This window comes from Salmo trutta, chromosome 29 (genome assembly GCF_901001165.1).
Source record: "Salmo trutta chromosome 29, fSalTru1.1, whole genome shotgun sequence".
Taxonomy (NCBI): Eukaryota; Metazoa; Chordata; class Actinopteri; order Salmoniformes; family Salmonidae; genus Salmo; species Salmo trutta.
The window spans coordinates 36743388-36758581 of NC_042985.1; the positions used below are offsets into that span (position 1 = coordinate 36743388).

At 39.6% G+C, this 15194-nt stretch overlaps 2 protein-coding genes across 28 annotated transcripts in view; one reads left to right on the forward strand and one right to left on the reverse strand.

The window, feature by feature from the left end:
- Positions 1-852: 852 nt before the first annotated feature.
- On the reverse strand, positions 853-4192 carry ptpmt1 (protein tyrosine phosphatase mitochondrial 1). Of its 2 annotated transcripts, none has more exons than XM_029722065.1 (4): positions 4080-4192; positions 2352-2432; positions 1788-1979; positions 853-1650 (listed from the first exon to the last, which is right to left on the reverse strand). In XM_029722065.1, exons 1-4 carry the CDS (start codon positions 4080-4082, stop codon positions 1519-1521), a joined length of 408 nt encoding a protein of 135 aa, XP_029577925.1. In that variant the 5' UTR covers positions 4083-4192; the 3' UTR covers positions 853-1518. The 2 variants fall into 2 exon arrangements, with proteins under 2 accessions (XP_029577925.1, XP_029577923.1); XM_029722063.1 differs by lacking the exon at positions 4080-4192 and adding an exon at positions 2566-2854.
- A 75-nt stretch (positions 4193-4267) lies between these two features.
- The window catches only part of LOC115167537 (CUGBP Elav-like family member 1), a 55667-nt gene continuing 44740 nt past the window's right edge, over positions 4268-15194 (forward strand). For 10 of the 26 annotated variants that reach the window (XM_029722032.1, XM_029722033.1, XM_029722035.1 and 7 more), the window contains exons 1-2: positions 4310-4461; positions 5996-6040. The gene's annotated coding sequence lies outside the window, so the exon portion shown is untranslated. Of the gene's footprint in view, positions 4462-5995; positions 6041-15194 lie in introns of all 26 variants that reach the window. The other 16 variants (XM_029722042.1, XM_029722039.1, XM_029722040.1 and 13 more) reach the window with 4 other exon arrangements.

Consider the following 15194-nt stretch of genomic DNA (forward strand, 5'->3'; position numbering starts at 1 on the left):
GGCGAATTGAGTTATTGCATTCGCGCATTTTAGAGTAGGTGTTCCCATATGGAAAAATGCAGATGCGTGCTAGAACGCGCCGATGATCTCGCTAGCTCGTGCTTGGCTCTGCTCTCCTTGCTATTTTTGCCCACTATGAGTCATTTGTTCACATAGGAAATGACAGGCTGTGGTCTCTTGGTTTAGTTATATAAATCTTTAAAAGTTTTTGCATCACCCCATCTGTGATGAAGTAGAACCAACGGTTGATGGATCTTTGTTTAACCATTTACTTTACCATTCAGACAGGTAATTTAACACTGGATAGATCTCAAGAGCCATCTTTTGCTGTACTATTTTTAATCCAAAATGTATCTTGGCCTAGCTTAGTTGCCAGTCTCTGTTCAGGTACATTCAACTCCTTGCGGAATGTTAAGAGACCGATATCCAGGGCTGGTGTGGTCTGCAGTTGTGGCCAGTTAGATGTACTGCCAAATTCTCTAAAAATGTTGGAGGCGGCTTATGGTAATTTCTCTCTTGTAACAGCTCTGATGGACATTCCTGCAGTCAGCATGCCAATTGCACGTTCCCTCAAAACTTGAGACATCTATGGCATTGTGTTGTGACAACTGCACATTTCAGAGTGGCCTTTTGTCCTCAGCACAAGGTGCACCTGTGTAATGATCACACTGTTTAGTCAGCTTCTTGATATGCCACACCTGTCAGATGGATGGATTAGCTTGGCAAAGGAGAAATGCTCACTAACAGGAACATAAACCAATTTGTGCACACAATTTTATAAAAATAAGCTTTTTGTGCATATGGAACATTTCTGGGATCTTTCATTTCAGCTCATGAAAAATGGGACCAACATTTTACAAGTTGCATTTTATATTTTTGTTTCGGCATAATTATTTACTTTCCTGTGGATATTGTCTCACATTCCTACTGCACAGACAACCGCTAAAGTATGTTAACATATCACTTTATTCAACATTCTGGTTGGTAGAGGTTGTGAGAGTAAACTTTCCTGATTCAAACGCTCATTTCAACATGGGCTTTCCAGACAATTAGGCCCCGTGTTCACTCCGGTTATGTTTCAATGGATTAAGTATCAATAGCTATCCTTCTATAATAATGTCATTCTTTTCCAATATGTCTTTACAACCCATATAGAATACTATCAAACAATCTGTGAAATTAGTAACAATGAAAATATCACATTTTCTTAACATAGAAATTGTAATCAAATGTCCTAATTAAGAAAAAAAAATCTCTGGAAACATGCTTTTAAATACACCCCCTTCACCCAGCCGTCAGTACTTTGATGAGGATGGCAATTTATTATACCCCATGTTCTGATGAGCTGTGATGACACTTGAATTATACAATATACACTTGATCCAGTTGAGTAACAAAACTATGTAAAAGAATGAGCTCAAGGTCAAAAATCCCTTCAAGCAGCATATTGTTTGTCTTGACAAACGCTAATTTGATAGTTTCTGTAGAAGTGCAATAAGTATGCTGGCAGCCTCACTCTTAAATGGAATCCCCGCCACAGACTTGCTGATGGTACCGCCGAAGCATCTCCAGCTGTGAAGAACGAATTATTACATGTGGTCGGACAGAGGCCAACATCTGACATGCTTCCTCTGGACTCCAGCAGTGTATCTGTAAACAGACCAACAAACTGATGTACAAGTCAGGTAGATACAACTAATTCAGTACTAGTGATGATCAGGATAGCCAGCAGTGGCAATCGATGGATAGCAAAGACTGTCGTTTGCTGGCCAAAGCCACCGACTCACCCGTATGATGTATGCAGCAGCTAGTGTAGCACTGCGACAGCGTCCAGCTTTACAGTGGACATACACACTGGAGCCCTTTTCCCGGTGACTGAGTGCAAACTCCACTCCTCTGTGCAGGTTCTCTAGACTGGGCACACCGGTCAGGTCCACTGTGCTGAGTCGCAGCTGCTCCACCCCCTCGGCTTTCCACTCCTGTTTCGGAACAAAGCCGTTTCTAATACAAATTCACATTTGCTATTATAAAACTCACAACAAGCAATGTTTGACATACAGGACATTCCCCGGACCTTGCGTACAAGAGCACCACGAAGCTACCGTTTTTAAATTCAAGGTTCTGTATTTATTTGTGGCAATTAAACTACTGTACCAATGGATAGAGAAGGGCCAACCCACCTAGACAGGCTTTTGTTCTAACTCTGCTCTACCACACCTGAATCAGTTTATCAAGGTCCTGATGATGAGCAGCCAAGTCGGTAGACTATGGAGCTGGACTGAAATAATATTCCACACCTCTCTCCAAGAGGACGGCCATTGATTTTCATAGGAAGTAAATCATCAGCTCACCTCAGCTGAGTTGCAGAAGTATTTTGTTTCATATTCCTCGTTCATGGTTATTACCCCCCTGACATTTTCTGTCTGCACCAGCTGGAAGAAGAAAATAATGTTGATGGCAATGTTTTTTTAACATTAGAAAATCAGTAGCTCGTGCATGCCAGCTACAAGTAGAAGACTGGACTGGAGTTCACGAAACAAACATTAATTAGCTAGCTAACGTTACCTCATTAGTCATTGATTTGAAAGGCAGGGCTCCTAGAATGATAGTCTGATCCACGCGATTGAACCACCGTCTTGAGGATACTTTTTCCATGACAACATTATACGCTAATGTGGGATAAAACAGTACCCTTGCTAACGCCCCAGACATGTTCACACTACAGCGTAGTCTGCACCTCTAATGTTAAAGCAAATTCCAAATCCGAGATACAATGCACGGCCCACCACAAACCAACAATATCTAAATTAATGGTACGAAAACGTGTTGTTCTAGAGTTACTATTCAACCTAACAGGCTACTTCGCCTTGTGGCCCGGAGGACTTATTACACAAAGTAAATTGTTAGGTTGAAGAACGATACGTTAATACATTTGCCATAGGATCGTTTCGAGAGTTTATATCTACAAGCCATCAGACTGCTGAACACTTGAACTAGACTGACCACCTGCTCTGATTCCCCGCACGTTAGCAAACATCACAACTGCTTACACGTGTAAATATTGTACTATAGATTGTGCCTTCCTGTATTATACTTATGCTAAAAATGTTATTCTACTGCCATTTACTTTGTTCGTATTCTTATTTTTTTTTTACTATTTTGTATTGTTGCATTGTTGAGAAGGAACCTGTAAGTATGCATTTCGTTGGACGATGTATGCATATCCTCTAATAAAACTTGAACCACATACCCAGTATCTGTGCTTCAGAGAAGTCAGCGATGAGTGTCTCGTCTCTAACATGAAACTCAGATTCAAACTGCAATTAGACAGCTCTGCAAGCGTTATGTAAAAATACGTTCTGTATTGACCAAATGTAGGGTTTCAATGAGCAACTGTCTAAATTTACTCCCGTGTCGGCCGGTATGTACTTCCAAAAAAGGATTAAAAAAAAGGTTTAACATGCAACAGGGGGAAAAAAAACACTATTCGGCACCTACAATGTACAATGTATTGCTGTTGTAGACTTCCGACCTGTGCATGGCAGTATGGTTAGTGCTATCCGGGATCATTGGGATGTGAGTGAATAGGCATTATTTCGATTGCGTGTACATTTGTATTTAGACCTTTATTTGAATATCGGCCTCAATGGGACTAAATGAAGACAGTTGCTCAGTAACAAAGGTATTTTGACATAACGATTTCAGAGCTGTCTAGTTTGAATCGGAGGTTCCTGGGCCTTGGAAAGGAGATGTCATACTCATCATCAACTTCTCTAAAAGCAGATAATGGGGCAGGATCAGCCAGCTGTCAAAACCTGAGAACTATCAGCTGAGAAACATGAACATCTGTGTAATGCTTGTTTCAGACGGTGTTGAACAACAGACTTCTCAGAATTCGTTTCACATGCTGCTCAAAATGTAGTTTTTCCCTTAGACCTGGCGAAGAGGCAACTTACATCAAAATGCACTGATCAACATATATTGAATGGCAACGCAATAACTTTGCAGGTGACAATCGAGCTATAAAATAACTGAATGAATACATAACATCCTCCCATGAGAAAGGATATAGAACTTACCATGTTTTGACAGATGGGACACTTGTTATTCTAAATGGGTCTAAAGGCGCCCCGAAAACGCAAGAAAAATTGTTAAATATAACGCACATTTAGAAAAAGCTTACAAAAAATATTTAGCTAACGTTGTTTGGTCCAACATTAACTTCAATTAAAAAAAACATCCTCGACGGTCACACCCCCAATCCCCTGTTTCCGAGAGTTTAATGGTAAATGCAGGAAAGGCCGCCATTTTGCAAGATAGAAGTACAAGTCTAAAAGTGAGCTGGAGAAGAAAATAATCGAAACAATTAATAAGCCACCACATACACTTAGCAAATATTGATAACACACTGTGTTGGCTAAACACGTAGGTAGTCGCATTTAAAGTTAAGACATCTCACAGGTAAGTAGGGTAAAAGTAAAATGATTCGCCAGCTAATTTATCTAGTTATGAAATGTGTTATCCAATGCTAGATAGCGGCGCACATTTGGCTTGTTTATGGATCAGTCAGCTGGCTCAGCGAAGAGGGTCACAAACAACATGCGTCATTAAACTGCTTTCCAGAACGCTAGCTACCTGTTTGCTAAATGGAACCATTCTTACCAACAACAAAAACATACAAACTGCTAGCTAATGTTCCCAAATACGCATGATTTTACTTTTGATAATGTTTGCATTTAGCTAACAGAAGACTGAAATAACCCGTCGGTGTGCTTATCAACAAGCTAACGTTACTAGTACCACCGAGCCTGGTTCTAAACAGATAAGTTAACTGTTAGCCTCACACTACGAGTTGGCTAGCTAACAACAACACTTGCTGTTTCACAGAACAGCTACTGTTAGCTGCCAAATCTGTTAATATATTGGATGTGATGCTCAATACACTAGAAACAAACAAGCAAAGCATCTATTTATTTCTACTCGCCTAACGTTAGAACAAAAATGGCGAAATAAAGAGTCTGGCTGGCCTTTTTCACAATTTCTAAATGTCGAATCGAGAAGATATCTGTTGGACATTTCCAATTTTTACACCCCTTGCATCAATCAATAGAATAGTTAGCTAGTAACGTTCGTAAACTAACTAAATGAGGGTTGAGGTCAGTCTACTTCTCTCGAACGTCTGTTCTCAGGCCACATACGAGTGACTTGCAACAGTGGCAGTTCAAAAACAGTGGTTGAGGCTTGCTTGTTCTTCAAGGGCAACTATTTAAGTTGCCAGTGTACAGTAATTATTGTTAGATACCACGACAAACCAAATATTATTCTGACTGGTGTCTTCATAAAAGTGTGACTTGGATGGATCTCTCTGCAGTGCACCGGCCTGTCACATCCCTACAGTTCGCTGTATCCATATAAAATGTAACCTATTTTCAAATCTAGCGTTTTCATACATAAGAATGTAGCTGTCAAATGCAACTGTTATGTGTCTAGAGAATTTCTGATGGATGATAACTGGTTCTCTACAAGTTCGTTTGGAGTAATGACTAATTTTATGAGATGGAGTTTGGTCGAACAGACCAGTGGTCATAACCTCACATGGCATACATTTTTCATTATGCATACAAGATGCAGCATAAGCAATGTTTGAAGTATTGACACATTTACAGAAACTGATTGCATACAAATAACTCAGTCATGTCACTGTCTGGTGCATTGCAATTTGACCTACAGCACTGGTAATGTGCTACACTGGGTGGCGGTGGTATGCATGACAAGTTGAAGATGGCTTGTGTTAGTTATTCAATGCAGTTGAGTTGTCAGGGAACCATGGAGTCCTCCAAACTGGAGAACTTGACTATTTATGTTAGCAGGTTTAGATCTCAGAAGCAGATCATCAGCCCTGACTCTTATTGCTTAAAATACAAAAGTGAGAATCAGTGGCTGTTAAATGTCAATCACACAGATTTGGTCATTATATGTATCTATTTGTCAACAGGATAAAGGGGGAAGAACCATTACCTACGTGACAAGCAAACCCAGGGTAAGTCATCAGGCTAGGCATTCTAAGCCACTCTTCTCTCTGACTAGAATCTACTGCTTAGAGGTAGAATACATTCTCATAAAGTCCTTTTAAGTAATGGTCTCAGCTGGCTTAAAATGGAATTCAGAGAGAAAATGGTATTCAGAGAGCTGTAGTAGTAGTAGTAGCCTGTTGGGTCACTGAAACAATATGGCTATTTCAATGCCTTGACGCAGGGCAAGTAGGCTATTTAAGTCATGGCCAGAGATTCATTTTCATCACATGGGCAGAAAAAGCACAAGACGTTCTAAACATGATTACCATCTTAGCCTTCTTATGGCCGAATTGAAATGTTTCTAACAGAATAAATATAAAAAGCAAATGCATGAGAACACTTTGGAGATTATGGGGACATTGTCAGACCAAAGGTGAGGACACAACAGTTCACCTGATACAAGACTGAATCCAAACATTACATTTTTAATTGGATGTGCATTTTACATTTACTGTACTTTTCACAGCATTTGCCAGTAATGAAATCTGAAAGTACTCTGGATACATTCAGTAACAAATTAAGAATATTCCTTCAAATTTTGGGGTAGGTACAACAAGAACAAACAATTAGGCTCTCCTAGCTTTGCGATTGAGGAACTGAAGCATGCACACTTGTATTTTATTGTTTGGAGCCCAGCCCATCACAAAATAACTGTTGTTGTTTATGCAATCCAAAAATGTTCTATTATAAATCCCAATCTGGGTCAGGTGGGCATCATTTAAAAGCTTATTCTATTGCCAAAATGTTTTGCTAAGTTATAAAATGCGATCTTAGTGTTAGGCTTTCACAAGGCACTTCAGACAAACAGATTGTACTTTTGGTGCATATATAATGAGTCATGAGTGCGTTCAAGTGCTGATAACTGGGAATCAAAATGGCATGCACATACTCCATTATTTCATAATTATGCTTTGCATCCCCCCAATGGTCCAAATGTGGAATCCGTACCCTCATATTCTGAGCTAGTCATTAAAAAAGTGGTCCACAGATCTAAGTGAATCTGAACAACCCTTTAACTGGAACAGAATATGGGAAAATATGACCTTGGCGTCCTGTAATCCGAATCATCAATTTATACATTTAAAGTTTGTTCAGACTGTATTTAACACCAAGGAAAAGTTTTATGATGAAATTTGCCCTAACTCCCAACTCTTCACTGTGTCCCCTAAATCAGGTAGGCACATTCCTTCATATGATGTAGGAGTGCCATGCAGTTAAATGCTTCTGGGACGAAGTGCATGAATGTACATTTTAAATGTGTTGCATCTTCTGTGTTATTTAACGATGACAGCTCCTTGAATCTCTGAGACAATTATTGCTGGCAGGCAACACTGCCGCAAAAAAGATGTTGGCTCTTAGATGGCAAATAGCCAACTCTCTCAAATCGCTAGTGAATACAGTTAAAGTTATAACATTAGAATTATCGACGGTGAGAATGAATGGTGCTAGTCAAGGAACAATTGAGGTCTGGATAAATATACTTGACTCTGTAAAGAATAATCTCAGGTAAAGCCTAATCTCAGGTAAAGCCTAACACATACATACAAAATATACACTCAGGGGCCAGTTTATTAGGTACACATTCACGGTACTGCAAACCAACCTGTGTTGCTATGCAGGGTGGGAAGAGGTGGAAAACATTTAAAATGGATTAAATATAAATATTTTGTCACTGGCCTACAGACACTACCCCATAATTTTATTTATTTATTTTTTATTTCACCTTTATTTAACCAGGTAGGCAAGTTGAGAACAAGTTCTCATTTACAATTGCGACCTGGCCAAGATAAAGCAAAGCAGTTCGACAGCATACAACAACACAGAGTTACACATGGAATAAACAACATACAGTCAATAATACAGTAGAAAGAAATAAGACTATATACAATGTGAGCAAATGATGTGAGATAAGGGAGGTAAAGGCAAAAAAATGCCATGGTGGCAAAGTAAATAAAGTATAGCAAGAAAAACACTGGAATGGTAGATTTGTAGTTTGAAGAAAGTTCAAAGTTCAAATCTAAATAATATGGTGCAAAGGAGCAAAATAAATAAAATAAATAAATACTGTAGGGGAAGAGGTAGTAGTTTGGGCTAAATTATAGATGGGCTATGTACAGGTGCAGTGATCTGTGAGCTGCTCTGACAGCTGGTGCTTAAAGCTAGTGAGGGAGATAAGTGTTTCCAGTTTCAGAGATTTTTGTAGTTCGTTCCAGTCATTGGCAGCAGAGAACTGGAAGGAGAGACGACCAAAGGAGGAGTTGGCTTTAGGGGTGACCAGAGTAATAATGTCAAAGTGATATCCTGTTTTAAAAAAATTTTTTTTTATAAATTCATAAGAAATGAATCTGTAAGGTTCCTCAGTCTAGCAGAACATATCAAACACAGATTCAACCCACAAAACCAGGGAGGTTTTCCAATGCTTCGCAATGTAGGGCACCTATTGGTAGATGAGTAAAAAAAAAAATACATTGAATATCCCTTTGAGCATGGTGAAGTTATTAATTACACTTTGGATGGTGTATCAATACACCCAGTCACTACAAAGATACAGGCGTCCTTTCTAACTCAGTTTTTGGAGAGGAAGGAAACCTCTCAGGGATTTTACCAAGAAGCCAAAGTGATTTAAAAACCATTGGAGTTTAATGGCTGTGATTAGAGAAAACAACTGATGGATCAGCATGGATCAACAACATTGTAGTTACTCCACACTACTAACCTAATTGACAGAGAGAAAAGAAGGAAGCCTGGACAGAATACAAAATATGCATTTTGTTTGCAACAGGGCACCAATGTAATACTGCAAAAAATGTGTCAATGTAATGAACATTTTGTCCTGAATACAAAGCGTTATTTTTAGGGCAACTACAACACATTACTGAGTAGCACTCTCCATATTTTCAAGCATAGTGGTGGCTGCATCATGTTATGGGAATGCTTGTAATCATTAAGGACTGGGGAGTTTTTCAGGATAAAAAATAAATGGAATAGAGCTGAGCACAGGCAAAATCCTAGAGGAAAACCTGCTTCAGCCTGCTTTCCACCAGATACTGGGAGATTAATTCACCTTTCAGCAGGGCAATAACCTAAAACGCAAGGCCAAATCTACACTGTAGTTGCTTACCAAGAAGACAGTGAATGTTGACTTGAATCTACTTGAAATCTATGGCTTGGGCAGTATCCAGATTGTCATACCGACCTTGTGTTACGCCGTACTGGGATATTCGGTAATACCAGCACTAAACACAAGTGCCGCTGTTTTCAAAACCCACTAATACGCTGTAATCCGAAGGTTAGCAATGCTAACAAGTACATGTAAAATCCTGTAGAGAATGCTAACGAGTGCATTACAAACATTTTGTACAGTTTCTGACATAAAGTATACAAGTAACTCATTCTATTCACAGTTTTCTGCATGCACAAAACAAATAGCCAGTAAGGCTCTTGATCCAGGAGTGGATTCTCTGCTGTTACCAAGTGAATGCTTGATTTTGAAAGAAGCTAACCACTTAGCTAGATAGCTAACTAGCTACTAAATTAGCAAACCAAATGCACAACAGCAGTGCATTTAGCACATTTCTGACAGGTAACTTAATAGTTATAAGACAGAACATTTTAGTTATTAATTCCAAACTGTAATTAAATCACCTGACGCATGCTGCACAACAGTGAGTGAATCACAAGGCTCTGGCCTCTCATCGTTGTGTGCTTGTAAACAAACAACACGTGACTGGGGACTACCATAAGCGTACATGTGAAATTAAGAGCGCAGTGTTCTTTATCTCCTAACGTGTTGTACAAGTTCTATAGGCATTTACTTTAAAAGTAGCTACAAATTATTCAAATGTATTAAAAAAAAAATCAAATAAATAGTTTAAACGTTATTGACAGTATTGAAAAACCATCCTGTGGACATACTTAGTGGGGCTCTGGTGAGAGACTGGATATGGATGAGTGTGTTAGCAGTTGATGTTATTCTTTAACACAGACCCCCAAAGCAAATCGGGGAGGAAAATAGGTCTATTCAAATAGGACAAATCATGCTTGGAAGTAGATGGTCATTCTCCCCTGTCCTCAGTGATGCTTTCCAGTGATTCTCTCCTGTGATTATCTCCACAGAACAAAGGTACAGGATCTAGTTTTATAACCCAGCCTTAGCCTGTGGTTGACCAATTAGAAGTCCTTGCAGTACAACTGGGCCAATGGCCAAATAACAAGTATACTGTTTCAGGCTCACTGTATAGATCCTTCCATGTCTCTGACCCATTGATAAATAATTCCCTTTTACAGAAAAAACACTTTCCATTGATTGTTAAAGGAAGAGGGAAGGGAATACAGGGCTTTCTACTAACATTTTCCCCAGGTGGCATTGGCGCCACTAACTTTTTCAGTTGGTGGTACCAGCCCATGATTTGGTCGCTTCAACAACAAAAAAAGCTTGGACACACAATAGAAAAAATAAGTAATCACTTAAAGTCATCCACAGCATTTATTAAGAGGTGTAATATACTACTAAGATGGTATTCAAGAAATACGTTTTTATCTAACATGTCCATGCAGAAATGCAGGATATTTTAAAGTGCAACCTAATGCAGTGATTGACATGAATTTTGGGTTGACGATTAGGCGGTTATTTTACTGTTAAAATAGGGATCCAGAATCTTCAGAATTTTATTTTGTTCAATAAAGAATAATTTGCCCAACATCTTCAGATTCCAGTCTGCGCTGGTTTTAGGGCTGACCCTAATTATTCGACTGCCGATTGTTTGGTCGATAGGCTGTTGGTCGACCAAGCTTTTTTTTTAGTTTAGCAGTGCATTCGGAAAATATGCAGACCCCTTGACTTTTTCCACATTGTTACGTTACAGCCTTATTCTAAAATAGATTCAATTGTTTCCCCTCCCTCATTAATCTACACACACTACCCCATAATGACAAATTAAAAATAGGTTTTTAGACATTTTTGCAAATGTATAAAAATAACTGTAATATCACATTTACGTAAGTATTCAGACCCTTTACTCAGTCCTTTGTTGAATCACCTTTGGCAGTGATTACATCCTTGAGTCTTTTTTGGAATGACGCTACAAGCTTGGTGCACCTATATTTGGAGAGGTCTGTCAGGTTGAATGGGGAGCGTCGCTGTACAGGTATTTTCAGGTCTCCCCAGAGATGTTAGATCGGCTTTAAGTCCGGCCTCTGGCTGGGCCTCTCAAAGGCACTCTTGCATTGTCTTGGCTGTGTGATGAGGGTTTTTGTCCTGTTGGAAGATGAACCTTGCCCCAGTTAGGGCTGTTAGTGACCATATTACTACCACACCCATATTACTACCACACCGGTGGTCACGAGTCATGACGGCAGTCAAATTCCACGTGACCGTTTAGTCACGGTAATTAGGCTTCTCCAAGCTCTGATGCTGCTGATGGTCATTGGTAGCTTTCCAAACTTGCTAACTGCCTGGTACTCAGCACTCTATTGTCCCTCTAATCACTCTGACATCAATGCAAATGCCCTTAAGTCTAATCAAACACTTCATGAGCTCATGTTGCGCAACATTTCTATAGGCTATGCAATTGCGTGAGAAAACCGAGTGATGGTCTCTATTAAAAAGAGGATACCATCAGCTTTCTATAGGCTAGGCCTACTATTTATTTCTGAACTTTCCTAATATGAAGCATATTGCTTCTCTTTACAACAGGAGTTTAGCGTACCTGGCTGCCATGAAAATGAACCACCGGAAAAACGTCTTCCATTAGCTATTTAAGTGCATGGATGACATGTATGTTTTTTCCTGCTGCCCGTTTTCAGACAGGTGCATGATAATGGTCCATTCTAAATCAAAACAGATTTCCCACATTATTTAGTATATGTAAAGACAACATTAAATCAAGAATGGTGTGATGGGTGACAATATTAGCCTATCACTTGTGAATGATGCCCATCTTAAGGCAAGAAACAGCAGATGCTTTTTTGTTGTTGTTGGCTTTTTCAAATCATAGTCACACACCTCATATAGCTTAGCCCATAGGCCTATATGTATTGATAAGGTTTGTATCACAACTAAAGTGGCCAAATACATTTGTAAAATGAAGAACATTAATAAGCTTTACCATGGCTGTTGAGTTGAACTGGCGTACTATGCACAAGTTTGGGAAAGTTCATTTTCACCATTAAAATGCATCTTTGGAATAAAAGCATTACATGCATAATTGCATTTGTGGTCACTTTTGAGCAAATAGTTTTCCTGTTAATGGAAGATTCACACTTATAGTCTACTGTCGTGTCTGCATTATCAACATTTTAAGCTGAATGTTCTCATCTGTTGCTGCGTCAGGCTCATTGCTTAAAACAGGTTTTTTGATGCTCGTGGTTGTATTCATTTTGGATCTATCGCATCCCACAACTGTCCCAGACTATGTTTGGAATATTTATTTCTCGCACGCAATAGAATAGGTCAACTTTTGTACTATGGGGGATAGTAGATTGACATAGTCTAGTGCTTTTTCTGTTCATTAGGTCTACTCATCTTGTTGTCTGACAAAAAGTAAATGTGGACAGTACTTCAGATACAGTTGAAGTTTACATACACTTAGGTTGGAGTCATTAAAACTTGTTTTTCAACCACTCCACAAATTTCTTCTTAACAAACTAGTTTTGGCAAGTCGGTTAGGACATCTATTTTGCGTGACACAAGTCATTTTTCCAACAATTGTTTACAGACAGATTATTTAACTTATTCACTATATTACAATTCCAGTGGGTCAGAAGTTTACATACACCAGGTTGGCTGTGCCTGTAAATAGCTTGGAAAATTCCAGAAAATTATGTCATGACTTTAGAAGCTTCTGATAGGCTAATTGGCATAATTTGAGTCAATTGGAGGTGTGCCTAGCTTCAAACTCAGTGCCTCTTTGGTTGACATCATGGGAAAATCAAAAGAAATCAGGCAAGACCTCAGGGAAAAAAATTCTAGACCTCCAAGTCTGGTTCATCCTTGGGAGCAATTTAGAAACGCCTGAAGGTACCACGTTCATCTGTACAAACAATAGTACGCAAGTATAAACACCATGGGACCACACAGCGGTAATACCGCTCAGGAAGGAGACGTGTTCTGTCGCCTAGAGATGACCGTACTTTGTTGCGAAAAGTGCAAATCAATCCCAGAACAACAGCAAAGGACCTTGTGAAGATGCTGGAGGAAAAAGGTACAAAAGTATCTATATCCACAGTAAAACGAGTCCTATATCGACATAACCTGAAAGGCCGCTCAGCAAGGAAGAAGCCACTGCTCCAAAACCGCCATAAAAAAGCCAGACTCCGGTATGCAACTGCACACGGGGACGAAGATCGTACTTTTTGGAGAAATGTCCTCTGGTCTGATGAAACAAAACTAGAACTGTTTGGCCATAATGGCCATTATGTTTGGAGGAAAAAGGGGGAGGCTTGCAAGCTGAAGAACACCGTCCCAACTTTGAAGCACAGCGTGGCAGCATCATGTTGTGGGGGGTGCTTTGCTGCAGGAGGGAATGGTGCACTCACAAAATACATGGCATCATGAGAAATGAAAGTTATGTGGATATATTGAAGCAACATCTCAAGACATCAGTCAGGAAGTTATCAGCCAGGTGATGAGTGAGGCCAGGTGTCCTCCAGACGTAACGCTTGGCATTCAGGCCAAAGAGTTAAATCTTGGTTTCATCAGACCAGAGAATCTTGTTTCTAATGGCCTGAGAGTCCTTTAGGTGCCTTTTGGCAAACTCCAAGCAGGAAGTCATGTGCCTTTTACTGAGGAATGGCTTCCGTCTGGCCACTCTGCCATAAAAGCCTGATTGGGGGAGTGCTGCATAGATGGTTGTCCTTCTGGAAGGTTCTCCCATCTCCACAGAGGAACTCTACACAGTGGCCTCCATCATTCTTAAATGGAAGAAGTTTGGAACCACCAAGACTCTTCCTAGAGCTGGCCGCCCGGCCAAACTGAGTAATTGGGGGGGGGGGGGGGGGGGGGCTTGGTCAGGGAGGTGACCAAGAACCCGATGGTTACTCTGACATAGCTCCAGAGTTCCTCTGTGGAAATGGGAGAAACTTCCAAAAGGACAATCTCTGCAGCACTCCATCAATCAGGCCTTTGTTCAGAAAACCATGATGTTTTAATAATCTTTCAAATTATTAGGGCATCTAAACAGCTTAAATCGGCATATTTGATCTGTGCATGGGCAAACACCGGTAGCACAAGCCTCCATCTTATGCGCGAGTGAAGTGAGTTCAGAAAAATAGTATGCATCTTAGAAATAGTTTTCGCATGCAAACTTTGTCAAAATAGAACATGGTCGCTGTGGTAAATCCCATCAGGTAGCCTGATTTCAGATGTGTCCATGTAAACAAGATTTTTAGGGAAATTGTTCATCTTGCGAAGTATGTAAACACTTAAAATAACTATTATATTAATCTGATTATCCACAACAATCATATTGTGTGCGTTTAACTGTACTCACTGAGGGGTTTCACAGCTTATAATGAGCTTTCAATGCATTATTGTGAAAAGTATTTCATTTGGCAATGAATGTTTCTTGTCCCAAGAATTTGTGTATCTAGGGTTGGAATATTCAGAGGTGGAAACTTTCCATGGGAATTAACGGGAATATATGCAAATTAATATTAATACCATTTAAATGAAATGTTTTTTCCTACCCATAAGAAGTTAAACCCTTTTTCACCGGTGAAATTCCAGAGCGCCAAATTCAGAAATACTCATAATAAACATTCATAAAATATACAAGTGTTATACATCGGCTTAAAGATTAACTTCTTGTTAATCCAGCCACTGTGTCAGATTTCAAAAAGGCTTTACGGCGTAAGCAAACAATGCGATTATCTGAATGACAGCGCCCCTCTTACAAAAGCATACAAACATTTTCCAGCCAAGTAGAGGAGTCAGAAATGCCGATAAAATTAATCACTTACCTTTTGATGATCTTCATATGGTTGCACTAACAAGACTCCCTGTTACACAATAAATGTTCGTTTTGTTCGATAAAGTCCCTCTTTATATACCAAAAACTCGTTATGTTCAGTAATCCACTGGCTCCAGGGCGGTCAAAACATGCAGACGAATACATCCTAATA

Excerpts from the sequence above, each read along its gene's own strand:
- ptpmt1 (XM_029722063.1), bottom strand. The coding sequence starts at position 2,712 with ATGTCTGGGGCGTTAGCAAGGGTACTGTTTTATCCCACATTAGCGTAT. Across the intron at positions 2,433-2,565 it reads TCAAATCAATGACTAATGAG|CTGGTGCAGACAGAAAATGT; the intron begins GTAACGTTAGCT and ends TTCTTCTTCCAG. Across the intron at positions 1,980-2,351 it reads ACTTCTGCAACTCAGCTGAG|GAGTGGAAAGCCGAGGGGGT; the intron begins GTGAGCTGATGA and ends GTTCCGAAACAG.